The sequence below is a fragment of the Haliotis asinina genome, chromosome 5 (genome assembly GCF_037392515.1).
Source record: "Haliotis asinina isolate JCU_RB_2024 chromosome 5, JCU_Hal_asi_v2, whole genome shotgun sequence".
Classification (NCBI taxonomy): domain Eukaryota; kingdom Metazoa; phylum Mollusca; class Gastropoda; order Lepetellida; family Haliotidae; genus Haliotis; species Haliotis asinina.
In genome coordinates, this window is record NC_090284.1 from 22,649,277 (window position 1) to 22,669,945 (window position 20,669).

The 20,669-nt window shown below is 37.7% G+C and overlaps 2 protein-coding genes across 4 annotated transcripts in view; one reads left to right on the forward strand and one right to left on the reverse strand.

Moving 5' to 3' along the window:
* Positions 1 to 8,175, reverse strand: part of LOC137285057 (cytohesin-1-like) — a 71,621-nt gene extending 63,446 nt beyond the window's left edge. Inside the window, exons 1-2 of the mRNA XM_067817259.1 lie at positions 8,005 to 8,175; positions 2,931 to 3,004 (exon numbers count right to left, since the gene is read on the reverse strand). Of these exons, the coding sequence (XP_067673360.1) occupies positions 2,931 to 3,004; positions 8,005 to 8,056 (126 nt within the window). The 5' untranslated portion in view covers positions 8,057 to 8,175. The remainder of the gene's footprint in view (positions 1 to 2,930; positions 3,005 to 8,004) is intronic.
* A 1,372-nt stretch (positions 8,176 to 9,547) lies between these two features.
* Positions 9,548 to 20,669, forward strand: part of LOC137283461 (uncharacterized) — a 32,188-nt gene continuing 21,066 nt past the window's right edge. For all 3 annotated transcript variants that reach the window (XM_067814968.1, XM_067814972.1, XM_067814971.1), the window contains exons 1-10: positions 9,548 to 9,686; positions 12,320 to 12,433; positions 13,486 to 13,690; positions 14,131 to 14,207; positions 14,725 to 14,852; positions 15,066 to 15,153; positions 15,346 to 15,479; positions 15,809 to 15,893; positions 17,959 to 18,077; positions 19,898 to 20,047. In XM_067814968.1, the coding sequence (XP_067671069.1) occupies positions 12,332 to 12,433; positions 13,486 to 13,690; positions 14,131 to 14,207; positions 14,725 to 14,852; positions 15,066 to 15,153; positions 15,346 to 15,479; positions 15,809 to 15,893; positions 17,959 to 18,077; positions 19,898 to 20,047 (1,088 nt within the window). In that variant the 5' untranslated portion in view covers positions 9,548 to 9,686; positions 12,320 to 12,331. The remainder of the gene's footprint in view (positions 9,687 to 12,319; positions 12,434 to 13,485; positions 13,691 to 14,130; positions 14,208 to 14,724; positions 14,853 to 15,065; positions 15,154 to 15,345; positions 15,480 to 15,808; positions 15,894 to 17,958; positions 18,078 to 19,897; positions 20,048 to 20,669) is intronic.

Below are 20,669 nucleotides of genomic sequence, written 5' to 3' on the forward strand. Positions count from 1 at the left end.
AGAGACTTCCATTGCAATCTCTACTAGTAGTACGAGAGATTCTACCTGCAGAGGCTTCCTTTGCAATCTCTACCAGTAGTATCTGAGATTCTACCAGCAGAGACTTCCATTGCAATCTCTACTAGTAGTACGAGAGATTCTACCTGCAGAGGCTTCCTTTGCAATCTCTACTAGTAGTATCGGAGATTCTACCAGCAGAGACTTCCATTGCAATCTCTACTAGTAGTATCGGAGATTCTACCAGCAGAGACTTCCATTGCAATCTCTACTAGTAGTACCAGAGATTCTACCACCAGAGACTTCCATTGCAATCTCTACCAGTAGTATCTGAGATTCTACCAGCAGAGACTTCCATTGCAATCTCTACTAGTAGTACGAGAGATTCTACCTGCAGAGGCTTCCTTTGCAATCTCTACTAGTAGTATCGGAGATTCTACCAGCAGAGACTTCCATTGCAATCTCTACTAGTAGTATCGGAGATTCTACCAGCAGAGACTTCCATTGCAATCTCTACTAGTAGTACCAGAGATTCTACCACCAGAGACTTCCATTGCAATCTCTACCAGTAGTGTCGGAGATTCTACCAGCAGAGACTTCCATTGCAATCTCTACTAGCAGTACCAGAGATTCTACCAGTAGAGACTCTGATCGCCATCTCTACTTGTAAAGACTCTGATCACAATCTCCACTTCATCTGGGAAAAGCCTAAAATGCATGTAATCTAGAGTAGGCCTACAGGTTCAGTTAAGTTACCTGGCTGATCATGGTTGAATTGTCAAACTTTCATTAACATATAAAATTACAGGAATATCATGTAAAATATAGATGATAGGATGGCCATGTTTGATGTATTACTTCATCCTATTTATGATACTTTTTATAGTGGTGTCCCAATGATTGAAAATAATCAAAATGATTATAGATAATTATCAATTGTAAACATATATTTTTGATGTTTTTAGTACACCACTTGTATGAAGTAAACTAACCATTAAATCTGATGAATATTGGCAAGCAAACGTGCTAAACAGCATAAAACTAGGCGCATTGTAAAATCCTAACCACTTTAATTGTCCGGAAAGCCATTTGTTCAATGCATGAGAGTAATAATCATACAAAATGTAACATTTAGAAACAAAAATGGGATAAAACCCTTCAAACTGGTGATTACATAAAAAATGTATATATTTTGATTATAAGTGATGATCATTCACACAAGTCCTAAGTTAAGCAATAGTGGCTTTTGTTCCTGATTCCAAACACTAGTTTATCATGACACTAAGTCTATTTCAAATGTCATCCATGCAAGGCACAGTTATCAAGATATGCAATTTCAGAGATGTAAACTCAGGCAACACATTGCAGACACTAAACCTTCCATGACAGAAGACACTGCTCTTATCACACATCCTTGTTTTACGCCAAATAACTTCAACATATCCATATATTCAGAATATGACCACTCAATAAGCAAACCAGCATTTCAAAATTGCATCAAGATTGTGAAACCTTTATCATAAATCACATCAATGTCAGACTGTTCAATGGCCTTTGAGTAAACTAGCTTAAACTTCTGCTTTTCACCATTACAGGTTGATTTCAGTCTTAACATATGGACTAAGTTTACACAACCGCAGATAAAAAAAGAAGAGAATTTGATCTGGGCTTCCGGGTGGCTGAACTTGCAGACAGCTGTCCCTATAACACATTTCAGCCCTGTGAACCAAAAGCAGTGTCACACCAAAGCATGAACATCAAGAGCTCATTGACTGCAATGGATTAAGCATGTTATGTGGAAACGTCAATTATACATCTTCCTTACACAGAGGTGAGTGAAACTGAAAGGTTTGCAAGAGCGATGGCTGGTATCGGTTTTGATTCAAATTTCACTATGGTTGCTGTTCAATGTATGCCAAACTTGAAGTGACAATAATTAATGTCACTTTGGATGTTTTGAATCTATTTATTCTATTTTTCTCGAGTGAGTATGGTTTTATGTCTTCATTCCAGTAATATACAAATGGGGATACCAGAAATGGTCTCTACACATTATACCCACATGGGAAACAAACTCAGGTCTTACAAGTGGATGGTTTACTATTAGTCTACCCTACTAGCCCATTTCAATGCTGATGGTAAATATACAAGAAAATTAAGGACCTTTCAATTCTTTAATATTTCTATAGCTGCTAGTAAATCTATCATGACAGACAAACTGCAATAATGAAAACGGTCAGCTTTGTGTTTTCAGCAGCACTGTGATAATATTTATCCCTACACGATATTAGCTTGGGTAGGTTCTACATGCATCTACATCATTATTTCCCAGGAATTTACCTTGAGTCGTGGATTTGTGGGTCCCTGTGACTCCTACTCTTCATCTTAAAGGGTCCTGGACTACAAAATGAGGTCCCAGACACTTAAATAATATTATTAATACTATTTTGTAGGTATTGTTGTAATTCAGTAACTGCTAGTGTATTGTGTATCCTGATCATCACATTGTTACAGTATGTAAATTGGAAATGATACCAAAAGGTGATAGCAGCAAACTCAGTGACAACTTATTGTCACATCATCAAAATTTTTACAAAAAGTATTTGGACTTTTACTGCGTCCCTGATAAATTTAGGGCGGGCTAATAACTTCATCTCATCTGCATGAATTTGTGTCCTCTAAATCCCTGATTTCCTACACCTGCCTTCCCTTGTATAATCATAGACAGGAGAGACAGTTACCCAACTATCTGATTATCTTTCGCACACTTATCAAATTTACATGTTCAGCTAAAGCCTGTGCTGCCACTTTTGTCTTACATCATGCAGATATGCCAAGATGTAACTGAAATACTGATCAAACTGGCCTCAACCTGAACTCTGCCACGTGATATTATTTCAACACACAAAAAGGGAACATTTGTTTGTGCATACCTGTATTTCCTCCAAGAGTTGTCTTTTCTTCTCCCGGATGGAACTGAGAAGCTGCTGCTCCTCTGGGGTCAGGTCTGAAACAAACGCATCCACTTCATATAATTATACAACACAGTGAAACTTTTTGAGCCAGAATAGTAAGTGCCAAGGGTGTCTAGTTCGGGATTACTATAAATTGTGCAGGCATCACTTCTGAACAACTAGACAGACTTCAGAAGATCCAGAACAGCACAGCAAGACTTGTCACTAAAACCAAATCCAGATGTCACATATCTCCCATGCTAAAGTCACTCCACTGGCTTCCCATCCGAGAAAGAATAAAATTCAAAACACTGTCTCTTGTAAAGTTGTATATTAATCACTAAACAGTTCATTGCCCTCCTACATGCAAGATCTTATAACACCCTACACTCCAGTGCGGTCTCTCAGATCACAAGGCAAAGGAATTTTCAATGTCCCAAAATACAAGCTGCGAACTTTTGGCAGCAGATCTTTCAATGTACACGCAGCTTCCCTCTGGAACTCGCTACCTGTTCATGTCAAGTCATCTCTTTCCATCTCCATTTTTAAATCAAGACTCAAAACATTTTTGTTCAACCACAACTAAATCTTATCATATTTCTTCCTGTATATAGTGTATATATTTACTGTTGCGCAAAGAGCATGCCCTTCATGTGTGGAGTTACTACTATCAGAATAAACTAAGAGACTAAAATCTTTAGACACAGGCAAGAGTTGATGTAACCAGGGTGAGTGCCTGAGTGGGTGAGTGGGTGGGTGATTGAGTGAGTTTTACACCACACTCAGAGATATTCCAGATATATGTCTGTAAATAATTGATTCTCGACCAAGCAACAGTGATCAAAAGCATGTGTTAACCAAGTCAGCAAGTCTGACCACCGACTCCATTACTTGTGATTTAACCAGAACTAGACACAGGCTGCATTGTCTTCAAACCAGATCCCTTGAAAAATTTAATTTGTTATTCTTGATCATTTAAATAGAATATTCATAAGTTTCTTGCAAAGGTGTGTTTTTACTTGTGTTTCAGTTTATCAAAATGAGAATTAATGAACATATCCAAGTCAGACAGGATACTAGACAAAATTCTCCTTTATATAATTTGACAGCAATGTGGTTACTGGTCGTTGTCAACATACACAGAACATATCAGATATATATCTAGTTATTATTTCACTAAGTATAATAAAAAACATGTCAACTGGAGATGTCTTATTGCATTCCTTACTCAACATTCGTATTTATTACTCATGATGAATATAGATCACATTTGCAAAATTGCATTGCAATGAATTTTTGCAACCTGCTTTCAACCACAGACAGCAAAAATTTCAAAATATCTTGTACTTTCAAAATGAGTGCATGAAGCTAATGAGCAACAACACATCTGTCAGAAAAAGAAGGTACTGCTTGTTGAAGTTCACCATTCTGATACTCTGCACTATGACATTGTCAAAAACATATTCCATAAGCCAGGTGTTTGATTTTCTTAATGCTTAATAAGATAATAACTAAAATTGTTTCACAATATGGCACTAGCTTTGATTAATGAACAAGGGCTGTCCAAGAGTTTCAGTGAAATCCTTTGTCACTCCTCAACTGAAATACATATATTTTAAACCATTTCAACGTGTTACCACATTGTCTGTTTCTTGTAATGCCTACCACACAGAAAGAGAACAAGCTATTGTTTGTCAAAATCAATAATGCTGACTTGATAACTCTGAACTGAAATACATTTTCCATTGCACAATGTAGGGATATTTAAATACCATTATAAAACAGCTGGTAGTCAGCTAAGAAATCCATATCTTTAAATCACGCAGACACAATTCATCCAATGTTTGTTGTAATGAGATTGAAAAGACCAACATATGGTTATTGACCAAGTATTGATACTTTGGTCTAACAGTAACTTGATTACATCTCCACAGATTTTGCATCCTTCATGAGTGCATTGTGATAAGATTACGGACATTGTGATTTCACATCCTGAACTGAAGCACAGGGAGCTCCCATCTGAACAGCCGGTAATGTTCCTAGCACAATACATACCTCACTTTCATCAAGTGGAACAATGGATTAAGTATTTGGAAAGGATTGAATAAATAATCACAACAGAATCAAAAAAAGTTTAAACACTTATTTTTTTTAAATTCACTTATGAGTGAATGTCAATAGGTACTACTTTTAGCAATATTCTTGCATTTATTTCTGGGGGGACAGATAAACCAGTATACACAAACATGCTAACTAAAAGCAAATAAATGTGTAGCCTGTGGACAGCAGGAAATGTGTGCACATATAGGAATGATCACTGCTTTTTCATAATTTGGTACAACTGTAAATGTATTTCCATGTTCATCATTCAAAAAATTCAACACACAGTCAATGGCTACATGATCTCCATGTAAATTTGTTTCAGTTGCACGGACTGGGAAAGAGAACTTTGACAATGGGCCATTTTCACGATTATTAGCCATTTCCTGAATTTTGAATGGGCCACTGCCCTTGTATCAATGTAAAAACTTACAAATTTTAATGGGTCATTTTTCATTCTAATGTGCAAAATGGCCCATGGCTTCTGCCTTTCCATATCCCTGCAGGTGATGAATTCCATGTATGTATTTACCTAGTGAGCTATGCAGTCTTGTGTGTTGTGGTAGATAAGTGCATTCAGTTTCACGTTTCTTTGGGATGGTGGTGTATAACAGTAAGTAAAGCCAAATAGTACTGTATCCCACAAAAGGGCCATGACACAATACACTAATTTGCAACAATTACACCTGTATCATTTGTGTATCACAGTTCACACAACTTAATTTACATTAGTATTTTTATGTGATGCCGACTTTGTGTCCAGTATGCAGAGTTGTATGGATTAGAAATGAGAATAAAATCTTCTGTATCCTCTGTAGCAATTCACACCAAGAAATATAAAGTTCCTGTAATTACACTAATTTACAGTAATCACTAAATCTTACATTAAAGTATGATATAACATTTCATTTCTTTAAGAACCTCGTATTTCAACTTCCAGTAAGACCTTACATTTTTAAGCCCAATGACATTAGAATTTATATGGGATAATGAATGAAGCATAACTCAGTCTCATTTAAAGTCAGATCTTCTTAGTTCTCATTATTGCTAAGCACAGATTTTTGAGCCGCCTGAACCTCAAAGTCAAAAGAAATAATCACAATAAATCCCTGATGGGGAACACCAAAAAGAGTCATACATTATAATCTTATGAAAAATCCACACTGGTCCTCTGGTTTCACAAGAAAATGACTTAACCACGAGGCTACCCCTTAAAGGCTTTTACTCTTTATGACACTGAACACTGGCTAAAATCAGGAACAACCAGAATTGTTAGCATTGAACCTCAGTCATCTCATATTTCATTATAAAATGTGGTCACACAAGCACTGGTAACTGAGAATTCTGATCATGGTGACAGAGAGGTTATTTACAGAAAATAATTGGGCTCTTTGTGAATCAGGTTCTTACATCATCAAAAAATAATATAATATATCATAATACAAATTGATACTCACAAAATCAGGATCACTGATCATACTGATATTTGTTGAGTACCAAACCATTTATCCTGGTTTTTCTCAACCTGGTTGAAAAAAGTTTACTAACTCTGATTATCATACAAAAATCAACAAATACCCCAATGCATGGTTAATTTGACATTCTGTGTTGGCCCTGGTCAGATCACCACATGCACTCACTCACATCCAACATGAAATGTAGGGACATATCACATCCCTTTGTGTCAAATAAACGTTAATAATTATTCCCATTGTATGTTAATACAGCTACTTTTAGTAAGATGGCTTAGTCACAGTGACTTGTATTTTACAAATAAAATAAGCAAACAAGAGGGAGAGTATGGAATGCTTATTGCACATTACTGACTGAACATTTTGTTAAACATAATGTTACTAAACAATGTCAATATGTCTCTCAAATAAACTTTGAAAACCTCACATTTGGAACAAAATATCAACATTTTCAGTTTATTTGCTGAAGGATACCTACATACGAATCCTAGATAAGTTCAGGATTGTGATACATAACACTTTTATAGACCATCAGTCACCACGATTTTCTGAACAGGTAGAGCTCAACATATCAATCCTGAAAATTCTTCACAATTCCGGGATGACACAGAACATGTATGACATATTCTCGCTGTAATAATATTATTCAGACCAGAGAACACAACTGTTAATATGATGAAAGCAACATCACAGATGAAATTACTGAGCATCACCTTCTCGTGAGGACATTAGGGTTAGGTTAACCTAACCTTACCCTAACCCCAATCTAACCCTAATCACCTACAATTACGTAAAAGAGAATTCTGACATGTCTTTAATTTTTAAGTTCTTGTGCTGTATTCTAAAGGTAGGCTGAAATTACAATTGCACATTTTCCAATGCAAAAAGGAAATGCTTACCGTATTAATCTCTCCTTTTGCTACAAATATCAGACTTTTACATGTATTGATTTATTAGTTTCCAAATGACAATACTGAGCACATCAGATCTCTGATGTGATTAATTATTGCTAGTGTTGCTGACACACATATTAGTCATCTGATAAAGCATGTCAAAAACAGATTAGAAACGTGCGATAATAAAGAATAATCCACTATTACACCTGAGTGTATTCCTATCCAGTTAGCAAATATAAGAAAAAAAGAGGATGTTACTCTCTATGACACATAATTACGGATATGTTTGTTTCCACTTTGTCACGTTGACCTGTGATCTCCCTTGAAGTCTACTGACATCGTGGTATTACTGGTAAACACGCTTTTGACAACTTGAATGGATGAGTGCAGAAAGAATTCACAGGACTTAATACTATAACAGTGCCGTGCGCCTTCAAAAACGTCATAGATGTAGAAATACAATGAGTGGTTACGACTGGTGAATCATTCATGAAGACTCATACATCCATCAAAGCACGTACTGACCATCATCAAATGTCAAATTATAAAGTAACCTCCCCCACGTAAACACGATAGGTATATTACCTTCTAGACTAAATCCTTCTCCGTGTTTGTGCTCAACCATGGCTGAAGTCATCCTCTTTCAATCTAACATGTGTAGAAGTTGGGCACTGCTTGAAGATCGTCTGTAAGCCTCTTTTTCAGTCGAACAGTCACTGCCTACTTCCTTCTTGAATCACCGCCGCCATTGATGACACAAGTCTCGCATTTTTTCATTTTAACGAGAATAATTCAAATTCGCTCTTTTTAAAATATGAACAATAAAAACATTGCATTTTTCCAATATAAACGCCGACTTTTATATCACAATCAAGCCATACAATTTTTGGAAAAAATATCTTACAAGAATTTCGATTTCGTAAAATGCTATTACCGTCACGACTAATTCTACATACACCGCTCGGGTAAACACGACAGGTGATCTCTTCTACGCATATCCTTACATATATTTCAGATATCCATTTAAAATCTATTCCCTATATTTATACAGTTCCGTCGGAACCTCGCTTTAGTCGATTATTTGAGGTGCCACATTCACAAATGTTAACGATACGTTTGTATGTCCGGTGCAGTCAACATTTTGTATTGTTCAGTGTGAAAAGAAAACTCGCACCACCCAGGCACTGCCTGTCATGCATAAGTCCATGATGGTTATAAACAAATTTCATTGATACAATCACACACCACAATCTCTTTTCAAGTCAGTTTTGTTAAAACATATCTTCTCTTCTGAGTGACCCAACAGAGAACATGGAATAGTCACATATCGTATACCCAGCAACTGTAGCCATTGCATCGGACTAAATAAATTCAAATTGAAGTTCAATTCCGTATAAAGCTAGATGCTGAGAAAATAATATCATGAAATACACGTGCGTTAGTAAAGTGGGTCTGTTTGGGTCTTTTTGGAGTGAAGTGTACATTTTACACAGGTACGTATGTACGCATGTATGTGAAGGGAGAAAAAACCCATTAAATCTGTCGTTATGAAAAAATGTTAATTTGAAAGTAATATACCATAGTGAACAGTAGTATCTGTGGAAAGAAATTAATCACTCAACCCGAAATGTCGTCTGAAGGGAAAAGTGATATAATAGGAAAACATATCACTGGAGACGATGGAATGGCCGTTCAGTTTCCCAGAATATAAATAGTTATGATTTCTTGGCTGGCCCCTGAAACATGTAGACAGCCATAAATGATATCTCCTATAACATGTATTGACTTGAACCTCTTTTCTTTATCGAACAACAATGATGGTATTTAAAGTATCGTGCTTTAGTAATAATGTTAGGATATTTTAGATCACACCTAGTTATTAAATGCGGTTTCAGATTCCATACTTGCCTGAAAAACAAAATAGTTAAAGCATTTCTATGAAAGAATCTACTAAATCATCCCCCAAAATGGTGAATACTAGTAAATTATCAGGGCATTCTTTGGCAACAGGGAAACAGAAAACTCTGATTTCAAATCCGCTCACTTACGTGGGTGGTGTAAGAATAGTTATCAACAGACGGTCGGCTACAGTGTTTGCAAGTGTAATCAGTTTTTAGGAAAAGTCGATATTGGGTCCTACCCAAAATAAAGCCCTCGTGACATTTGACGGTGACAGGTGCGCGTGTGTGATCTATCCGATTGGGACACGCCTCCCGCATGGACAATGCACATGTGCAGTACACGACGAAAACATTATTCTTTATGACGTAAGTCATGATGATAGTTTGTAAACAACGTTGTAGATGCACACCCCATCACACCTAAGTCCTTTCCTGATCCCTCCTTTTTTTAGCACACTTGAATCTTATCCCCCCATTTTGTCAAGGTACACTTTCGCTTTGAACTTGATGTTGGCGCAAAAGTTGTTAGTTGTTGCCAATTATATGATACTGCGTAGATAAAGTTGTTTCGTTAAGATTATCCTTTGTGATTAGAACGAACTCTGTCAAGGATCTGTTGTTGTTGTGCAAGAATGTGGATAAAAGAAATGAAAAACATTTTCTTCAGTTCCGGGTTTGAGTTTTATACCTTTCTACCTGACCTAATTTACATATTTCCGCTATTGATTACGGTGGGTGGGTCTGACAGACTTGGAGATCTGATCAAAGCAAGGTATTTAGCAAAGTTTACCACAATGTGACACATGAACTCCCGAGTCGTCATAGTTACTTCAGTGAAATATTTAGCTTAGGTGGATGCAAGTGTTCCTGTAATTCTTATCAAAGTGGACCTCTAGGGCAGTTGACCTCAAAAGACCATGCTTCTCCTGATAACCAACATCTAGTCAGACTAGTGATACTAAACACAGTGGATACTAAATGTTATATAGTTGTTGGACAAGGGGCCAGTAGAATGGGCAACACCACTGATGATTGGTGTGTTTTGTTTGGATAATTTCCCAAACTGTCATGGTGAGTGAATAATATGCGATACAGACAGCACTAGTGTGCAGATACATTTGACAAGCTCTCATATAATGTCATTGTAATTATCTGATTCCCATTTTCACTAACTTCCATCTCAAAGTATCTTATGGATTCAAACTGGGTTTCTGACACCTTTCATGTAAACTGCAATTGTTTCATCTTGTTCAAATATTCATGCAATCTCTCATAACAGTGAGTACTTTGTTTATAAGAGGCCACAGGCCTTTTATACAAGTACAGAGCATGACGTAGTGCAATTGTGACATGAGCACTGTATATAAATACACACATTGAATGCATTGATGAAATACAAATACAACAAGTGCATCACAGATATCCTTTGGAAAAAGGAATCATGTTTCTTAGTGGCAAGAGATACATATTTTGCCAGATTAGTGCATATGTTACAGTTAGTGGAGCGAAATAACAAGACCATTGTGGCTTGTTGCACTTCCCCATCCTCACAACCACAAACCCTAGGCTTAATCAATGTTAATTAGACCTCTCTGTATGGCTCATTCGCACCAGTCCTAATCCAGGCCTGAAGCATGACTGTTTATTCTCAGTACCCCTTGCTTTAAAGGTACACCTTTGTATTCATCGTCTCCATGCTTTAAGCAAGACACTCTTGTTCAATCTTAGTACTAGATGCTTAGATGCAGACTTTTGTGTTCATATTGTGCACTTCATGCCTTAAGCCAGACCCTGATGTTTATTCTTCTTATTCCATGCTTTAAGCCAGACCCTCAAGCTTATTCCTTGTACACCAGGCTTTAAGCCTGGTCCTTAGGTATATTCCTTGTACACCATGTGTTAAGTCAGAGAAGTGTTCTTATGTTATCTCCAAGCTTTAAGCCAAACCCTCATGTTCAGTATGTGTACACCATTCTTTAAGATGTTTTTCATATTCTTTCCACTTACACCATGCTTCAAACCAGTCCTTGTGTTCATCTTCTCTTAAGTGACTTAAAGTGACGTATCTATGTAACATTATTCATACACCTTGACAGTGATTTGTTATGCAGTCTCAATTTAAGCCTCCTTCTAAGGCCTTTTGTATTAATAGATATTTGTATGAGAATACTGCAGTTGTTTATTTATCAGTATCAGATAATTATCGATGATACAGTACTTACTTGACAGTCATGGTAACCATTGTGTCTGAATGCAACCTTGCTTGGCTGACAGGTTTGTAAACTGAGTTTGTTGTAGACAAAGTGTGACATGGTAGAGGTGGTTGCCGTGTCCGTGGTGGCGCCATTTCTCTAACTGACTGTTTGATATCTCCCCCTGTTGTTGCAGAATAAGTGAGACATGGTAGTGGTGGTCACCGTGTCCGTGGTGGCGCCATTTCTCTAACTGACTGTTTGATATCTCCCCCTGTTGTTGCAGATGAAGTGAGACATGGTAGTGGTGGTTGCCATTTCTTTAACTGACTGACTGATATCTCCCCCTGTTGTTAGAATGAAGATTTTTATGGATATCAACTTCTTTATATGAGAACACAACGTTTCAGAGTTAATGCTTACTCCTTCATCACCGAAACGTTGTGTTCTCATGTAAAGAAGTTGATATCCATAAAAATCTTCATTCTTATGTATTTCACTTCTAAATGCCCTTCAAAGACTCCCCCTGTTGTTGCAGATAAAGTGTGACATGGTAGTGGTGGTCGCCATGTCCATGGTGACGCCATTTCTCTAACTGACTGTTTGATATCTCCCCCTGTTGTTGCAGATGAAGTAGACATGGTAGTGGTGGTCACCGTGTCTGTGGTGGCGCCATTTCTCTAACTGACTGTTTGATATCTCCCCTTGTTGTTGCAGATGAAGTGAGACATGGTAGTGGTGGTCGCCGTATCTGTGGTGACGCCATTTCTCTAACTGACTGTTTGATATCTCCCCCTGTTGTTGCAGATGAAGTGAGACATGGTAGTGGTGGTCGCCGTGTCCGTGGTGGCGCCACTGCTGCTGCTGGTGGTGGTGCTCATCAAGTGTCTGGGTTGCCTGAGGAAGAAAGAGGGTTTCAAGGTAATGTGTTTCTACAACCCTGCTTTAGTTTATTAACCCATTACATATTGATACACCACTTACATGTCAGGTATCACAGTATGATCTTTCTTAACCTTCTTGTGAGCTAACAAAAAAAGTTTTACCAAGAAGTGCTAAAACAAATAAAATCAAAACAAGAATTCCTTAATTATGAGATCCTGGTTAGAATTTGTCTTCAGCAACTTATGCTAGTCGTAAGAGGCGACTAATGGGATCAGGTGGTCAGGTTTGCTGACTTATTGTGTAGATCAGTGCTTATGAAGTTGATCACTGGATGGTGTGGTCTAGACTCCATTATTTACAGACCGCTGCCATATAGCTGGAATACTGCTTAGGACAGTGTTAAACAGAAACCAAACCTAAACAGAAGTATCAGATAAGAAATAACTTTTCTTAAATGTATTCTTGTAAATTCACCAGCTAGGAAGTCACAACATAAAGTAGCCAAATACTCAGCACCTTCTTTCCATTTCCATAATACATGGTCACATATTGCTAGATGTCTGCTTATTGTAATACTATATCTTAAGCTGACCTTGACCTTTATGAGTCTGTTAGGACTGTATTGTATGCTACCATATTTTCTTAGAGATGCATATAGCAAAAATATTTTTCGTTTCTTGGAATAATATGTAAAGAATACATTAAGGTTTGTATTTAAAATCTACACAGAAGTATGTTTTTATAAAACTGGAAAAGTAGATGGTGTTGATTTTTCATGGCAGTGGGGACTGACCTTGATCATATTTACATTGTAATATTTACTGTGGTATGTAGGAAACATTACCCGCTGCCTGCATGTACAGTCATTGTCAACCACTGTCAAAAACTCTAGCTCAAATGCTCCAATACAGATGTCATTCTGACCCTAAACGAAATTAAACTATAAAAAAAACTAAACTAAACTAAACTAAACTAAACTAAACTAAACATAGCATAAGATAGACAGACAAATAAGTATGACATAACTGAGACTATGCAAGATGAGTGTTTCTTTTCTATCTAAATGTGTTGATGTGGATGTACTTCAGACTTTTGAAAATGAGGATGCCCGTACAGAAGCGAGGATCAACCCTGGCTTTGCCATGGGTCAAGATGTGGATGACAGAGATCAGACAATGTCCACAACCATTCAGATTGAACCTCTACCAGAGTTGCTGGCAGAGTCCACACCAAGGAAGCCGAAGATAGCATGTGTGGAGAAGACCAAGCAAGAGGCAGCCTTCAAGCTTGTGGGTAAGAGACAGCTCTGGAATGTATCTCACTGTGATGAACATCTCTAGTGCTCATACTTGATCACCATCAGGATTCTTGAGCTGGAAAAGTTGCCAGCAGCCCACTTTCCATCCATGGAATAGAAACTAAGGATTAAATGGCCATGAAAATAAGGAAAATGCTCGCTGGAGTAAGAAAACGTTCCCTCATTATTGCCCAACTGATCAATTATGAAATGTAGCTGGTTTATTTGGTTGACTGTTTCCTATTGTGGCAGGTTACTGCATATTGTAGTACATGGCTTGTTTTATTTCCATGATGATGTAGAACAGATTATGTTCAAAATCCATTGAGAGATCATTGAAATCTCTCTCCAAAGTGATGTATTGACTTTTGATCTTTGACCTTTCACACACACTCACTCCAGTGTGTGAAACTGACCTGATGTTTGTATCTTTCAGTGATAAATAACCCTCATCCTTTTCCGAGGCGACAGCTGACCTACTTGAAAGAAATTGGAAATGGATGGTTCGGACAGGTATGTTTGAACAGCAGGGAATTGTAATAACATAGTTGCTGAACAAACAGAAGAAATATCTAGTCCATATAACTGAACCTGTGGATGTGCATAACCTGTGTGCGCAGTCATTGACAATAGCACGGTGTAAGTTTTGATCGTAAGTTAGATTACTATAATGATTACACTAAGAGCAACCCCACAACTGTCCCATTCAGTGGTATTGGATTCTTCCTCTAAATCTTGAATTCCTGTTGCCCCTGTTTAGTGGAAATGAATTCTTCCACTGAATCTGAAAAAACTTAACGACCCTCTTGAAATGGTTTCTTCCATTGAATCTGTAACATTTACCACCCTATTTCAGTGGATTCTTCAGATGAATCTGAAATGCTTATTGACCTCCAACTGAAATGAATTCTTTCATTGAATCTCAAATGCCGTCTTTCCAAAGACTTGATGATTTAAAACATTATTTTGCAGAAGCAAAGAATGGTCAGATACTTTAATCTAACTGTTTAATCTTCGTGCTGTTATATAGGTACTGGAGTCTGATGCTGAGCACATTACAACAGGAATTCCTCTGAGTCGTGTTGTGGCCAAAGTCTTACGGGATGATGCATCCAACTCAGAAAAGAAACTCTTCCTTGAGGATGTAGTACCTTACAGGTAGTGATTTCCTAACAATTCAGTTTAAATAAAATAGGAATCATTTACTGTCTTGTTTGTGTTTTCTGGGTGAAAATGGTGTTTGTTTGGTAATTCTAATCAAATTTTTGACATTTTTTTTTAATGTAGACCATTTAAATGAAATGGTCAATGGTTCAACCATATTGTGAATAATGTGATTTGTAGTTTAACTTTTGGGTGTCACATTCACAGGGAACTTGAACACTCCAACGTGCTACGTCTGCTGGGACAGTGTACTGAAAGCGCCCCCTATCTCATGATCTTGGAATACGCTCAGATGGTGCGTGAATCATAACTGCTTGATGACCTCTGCAATTACAACATTCAGCAGTGTTTACTATATAACTGGATAATCAAGTCTGCAAACCCTTCAAGATACCTTTACCAAAAGAAAACCTGACATTTGTAACTGTTTTGTGCCCTTGTTTCTATGCTTGTGTTACCTAGCTCTCACTGAGTGTTTTTTCTACAGGGTGACCTCAAGACGTGTGTGAAGAAACTGAAGGATCGTGCTGATGTTATGACACAGAACTATCAGGTTGTTAAGTTAGCCATTGATGCTGCAAGTGGATTGGCTTGTTTACATCGCCATGGTTACATACACCAGTAAGTATTGCTGAGTTTGGATCGACATTTAACAATATAATGAAACAGTGCACATTTACTTTAGTATGTACGTTTTTGTTTCTGTCGCAGTAACATCCTATGTCAGTCAGCATGGAAATAGTAAAATAATATACAAGAGAGGGTCAACAATGTTGAACAGAGATTTTTCTGGGTTACAACTTCTTATTTATTCTGGAGTACAACGTTTCAGGGCTTGTTCTAGCCCCATAATCAGGTAGAACTGAGACAAGGACGTCATTTACAAAGATTTATGAAGGATTTATAACTTACAGTGATGCTGTTTAATTTATATAAACTGTTTTTTACAGGGATTTTGCTGCTCGAAACTGTGTCGTGATGGCAGATTACACTGTCAAAATAGGAGATTATGGGATATCTGAGGATGTGTTCAAGGTACGTTTGAACAGCATGTTCTTGTATTGATGGGTCATAGTAGTAAATGATCTTTGGTACTGAACAGAGATCACATCAGATGAAGATAGCAACATTGCTTTAGGGGTCTGTTGTATAGATACTGTAACCAGGAAATGTTTGCGAGTGATAAATTAATGTGAAAAGTGTGATGTTTATTATATGGCATTAATAAATCATTGCATTTATTTAACCCTGCTTTCTCATGTTGATGATCAATAGTTTTGAAGATTCAAACCACAAACAGGATGTATGTTTTTCATACATGTACTTAATAAACGGGTCCATATCATCAAGTTGTCAAAGAGCAGAGTAACGATGTTTCAGGGAGATAATTAATCAAAGTGAATACGCTGAAGAATACAATCAACAACAGTACTGGTAAAAGTTGTCAAATGAGAATAATAACTTACTACTTCCATCTTTTTTGAGCGATTGAGTGCCGTAATTCAAGTGACTTCTCGGCTTTCGTCACCTTGAACTTGACGCTTGGACACGATGTTTAATGCTAAAATATGTGTATAAAGCATTTTTCTCACAGGTCATAACCAGCAAGATACATGCACTAAGGTCCATAATGTATGTATAGGTGGTGGTGTGTTGTGTAACACGTTCAGAATAGCATAATTTTACCCAAAACTTTCATGTGAATCTATGTTTACAAGAACATTATCCATTGCTGTTATCTGGCTGCCTTAGGTCATGTGTTTGATTTTGGCAGTTCACGATCCTTATAGCTGACTGTGGCAAATAAGCGACATTAGAAACTAGTTTTTATCCATTAAGATTGCTTCTTATAAATTGGAAAATGCTCTTGGCAAGGTTGATGTTCAGAGCTTTTGAACGATACCCGTAATCGAACGAATAGACTCACATGTTATTTGTACAGAGCTTTGAAAACGGAGGAAAATACCCTTGTTGTATCCCATTATTGAGCGGAAAGCCATTGGGAAAAAGACAGCCATAGATATTATTTTAGAAATCTTTGAATATTAACTTTCTGATTATGGGAAAATGAAAATATAAAAGGGTGAAGGGAATTTTAGTGGGATTGCATCATGGCTCTCAGCTGGGGGATTATAATGACATGTTACAAGTGAATGCCCCTACTCCAATAATCTCCCACTTCTTCAAAGTGCTTGTGCAAACAACAAAACAATAGCAATCGGGCCCACTATTAACAGTACTTGTGTATCGCGTTGTATTACAAAACAACAGGAAGCAATCACCATATGTGAAGTGACGCTTCGGTGTTGTTGCTTCCATAACATAAGATAGCAAAGTGAGTATACTGATCAAAGTCTTACAACTTGCAAAATTTTACCGTCGCATTTATGGTATTGACTGTTCAATCGCAAAATTTTATAGATGCAAAAATTTCTTGTTTTACAGTAACTGTGTTTGGTATTTTGACTTTGTTTCTTTACCTTTGGTGTTACCCCATATGCAAACTTCCCTGACTTTGTGCACTTGCTGTTATTTTTGTCTAAATGGGGCCAACAAACTATGGTTGTCAGAAACTAAGGTTACTTGTACCTTTTGAGTTTGTGAATACTATAGTTTACAGTATATTGAACAAGAGCACCTTGCATTTAGGGCATGATGACATGTTAATAACTATACCAAGACTCACTGTCTATGCCAACAGTGAACCTCTTGCAGTCAGTTACCTATGAATATAGAGGGTAGAACAGGTCTTCAGAAGCCCGTGCTTGCTATGAAAGGCAACTATCCATGTCTTAAGAGGCAGCTATAGGGATCGGTTGGTCAGACTCGCTGACTTGGTCGACACATGTCATTGGCTCCCAATTGTGCAGATCGATGCTCATGCTTTTTATCACAGGATTGTCTGGTCCCGATTCGATTATTTACAGATTGCCGCCATATAGCTGGAATGTTGCTGAGTGTGGCGTAAAACTGAACTCACCCACTCAAACTTAACTTACTGTCCGTAAGTGTTTGAGGAAACATATTCTTACCTGGAATCCCATTGTTTCTGATGTAGATGTGAGTACCAGATGTTTAACTATGATGGTAATGTGTACAGGAGGACTACTACATCAGTGGAAAAGAGAGTCTGCCCATCCGATGGATGGCTCCTGAGACACTCAGTCAGCAGTCAGGCAGCTGGCAAACAGCCGTCATAACCAGGGAGGCAAATATCTGGTGAGTAACGTGTAGTTCAGCCAACAGTGATTTCAAGTCAGTCATGTGTCATTGGTGGATTCTGAAATTGGTAGTAATTGGATCAATGGAGGGTCGGTGACTAAAGGTTTTGTACTGGGTATGTTTGTTTTCATATGTTTATACTGTATTTTTCTAAAGAATGCTGTCAACTTCCACTGTGTAAAGCTTACAGTTATCTGAAACTAGTTTGGTCCTTACATCTTCCTTCATTCATCATTTTGCGTTTGTGCAAACTTTGGATAACTTTAAGTATTTATCAGGGGCAAGAATTTTCTGCAGAATCACATAATTGGATTTTATCTCACTGGAGTCATTCTTGTGAATTGGCTAAATCTGTGATCCTCAAGATCCCAGGCACATTTTCCTCTTTCTTCACTCATAGCCCTTATCATTCCTGGTTTAGGTAGGTCCTGTCGTCGAAGACACATTGGTGTTTTACTGTACTTAACTTTGTTTAGTGTTGAGATAATAAGATCCTGTGAGGCACAATACTGTCTGCATTAATCGTCCTCCCTATGGACCATTACAGCATTGTAAAGTGCTTGCCATTAATTATGGATTGCCCCTTGTGTACTGTGCACCTATGTCAGCAGTCTGTCAAATATTTGTCTTTTGAAATAAAATTACAACTACAAGTTGTTACTTGTATCTTTACTAGCACTTGACCAGATACTTATGAGCTGAGAAACATCATCATCATCACCATTTGTACATAGATTAGTGTTAGTAGTGCTGAAGTGCTCTTTGTAAACTGAAGACCTGATAAATGCATACAGTCACTGTAGGCTAAGACTTAAATGCTTGTCACCTGAGAGGTACTACCCACTCAATGTAAGCGAATCAGCTACTGTCTTTGAACTTGTAAAAGCTGATTTGTGAACTTCGTCCTCATGGACTGTTTGACAACAGACCCGGATGATCGAGATTCATTGACTGGATTGTGCAAGAAATTGATGTAACATTTGCAGTTAGTATCCTATTGCTGGTGTTATGTTCCAGGTTTGTGCCTGATATTAAATATCATGTGGCCCTGCAACCAGGATCAATATCTTGACATCCCACACACTCGAATAGTAGTTTCTATGGTTACATGCTGAGTTTCCTGCAGTCAGTGTCTATTTTCCTCTGTATCAATATCACTTGTGTCTCATGTATAGAGCTGACGTTTGTATTGTGAAATTTTGTCCCAGATAGTTACTGATTCAAAACACTGCACATTACAAGTTAAAAAAGTTATATTTTTCTCCAATGAGAATGACATGTCTGACGTGAGCATCAGACTTGCAGCAAGGCTGCATCTTGCTGATGATGTTTTACCCCTGAAGATCCCGCTTAAAATTGATCTTCAGCAACCCATGCTTGTGTAAGAGGCGAGTAACGGGATCAAGTAGTCAAACTTGCTGACTTGGTTGGCTTGTCAGTGTATCCCAATTATGTAGATCAGTGCTTATGTCATTGATCACCGGAGTGTCTGGTCCAAACTCTTTTTTGACAGACTGCTGCCATATAATGATGATGAGTGCAGCATAAAACTAGGCTCAATCAATGATTTTCAGCAACCCATGTTTGTTGTAAGAGGCGACTATTGGGATCGGGTGGTCAGGCGTGCAAACTTGGTTGACACATATCATCCCAGTTGTAGAGATCAGTGCTGTTGATTATGCATTGTCTGGTCCAGAAATGCTTATTTTGCGACTGCCACCATATAGTTGAGTGTTGCTGAGTGCACTGTTAAACAAGCAAACAAATCTAGGTTTGGTAGGCTAGATTAGAGGCAGTGATGGTGAGTTTTTCTTCAGGTCATTTGGGGTGCTGCTATGGGAGGTGCTGATGTTTGGCAAGCAGCCATATGGAAACATGTCTGACGAGCAGGTGCTGCAGACGGTCATTGCAGACCGTATGGTCAAGCTGCCGGAACCTGATGTCAATATACAGTTCAAGGACAGAATGTGAGCATGTATTTGTGTGTATTTTGTGTCTATAAAGAACACTCGCTGTCAGTAGAATAATAAGTTCAAAATGTGATTAATTGAGCGATCAAACATCTGTTTGCATGCGATGATGAATTTGTTTGATTGGCTTTATTAGAGGTTGATCAGTAATAAGAACTTACGATTCTTTATGGATAACAACTTTATTACATATGATGCGACATTTAGCTTTGGACTCTTACTTGACAACGGTATAAGGATCCATTCCGAAATGTTGCATCATATGCAGAGATGCCAACCACTCTGATTTTGGAAGAGTTACTCTGATTTTCAAATACCAAATCTTCTCTCTGATTTGTTTGTTAAAAACTCTGATTTTTTAGAAAATACAAATGTGTTTATAAATTTGAGAGGATTTTAGTAAATAGCCGTTTGAATATCTTCATTTGAGTGAAGTATTATCTGGTTAAGTATGCCCAGAAATTACATATCTCCAGCAGACTAAATCTGTGTTTGAAGGCCTCCTGACCCCCTCCGTCAAAAGGAGCCCGATCTCCCTCTCACGCTCACCCCCAACTCGCATCTTCTTGGCTCGAGAATTGCTTTGGGCAAGGCATGGCCATTTGATTCATTGTTGGCA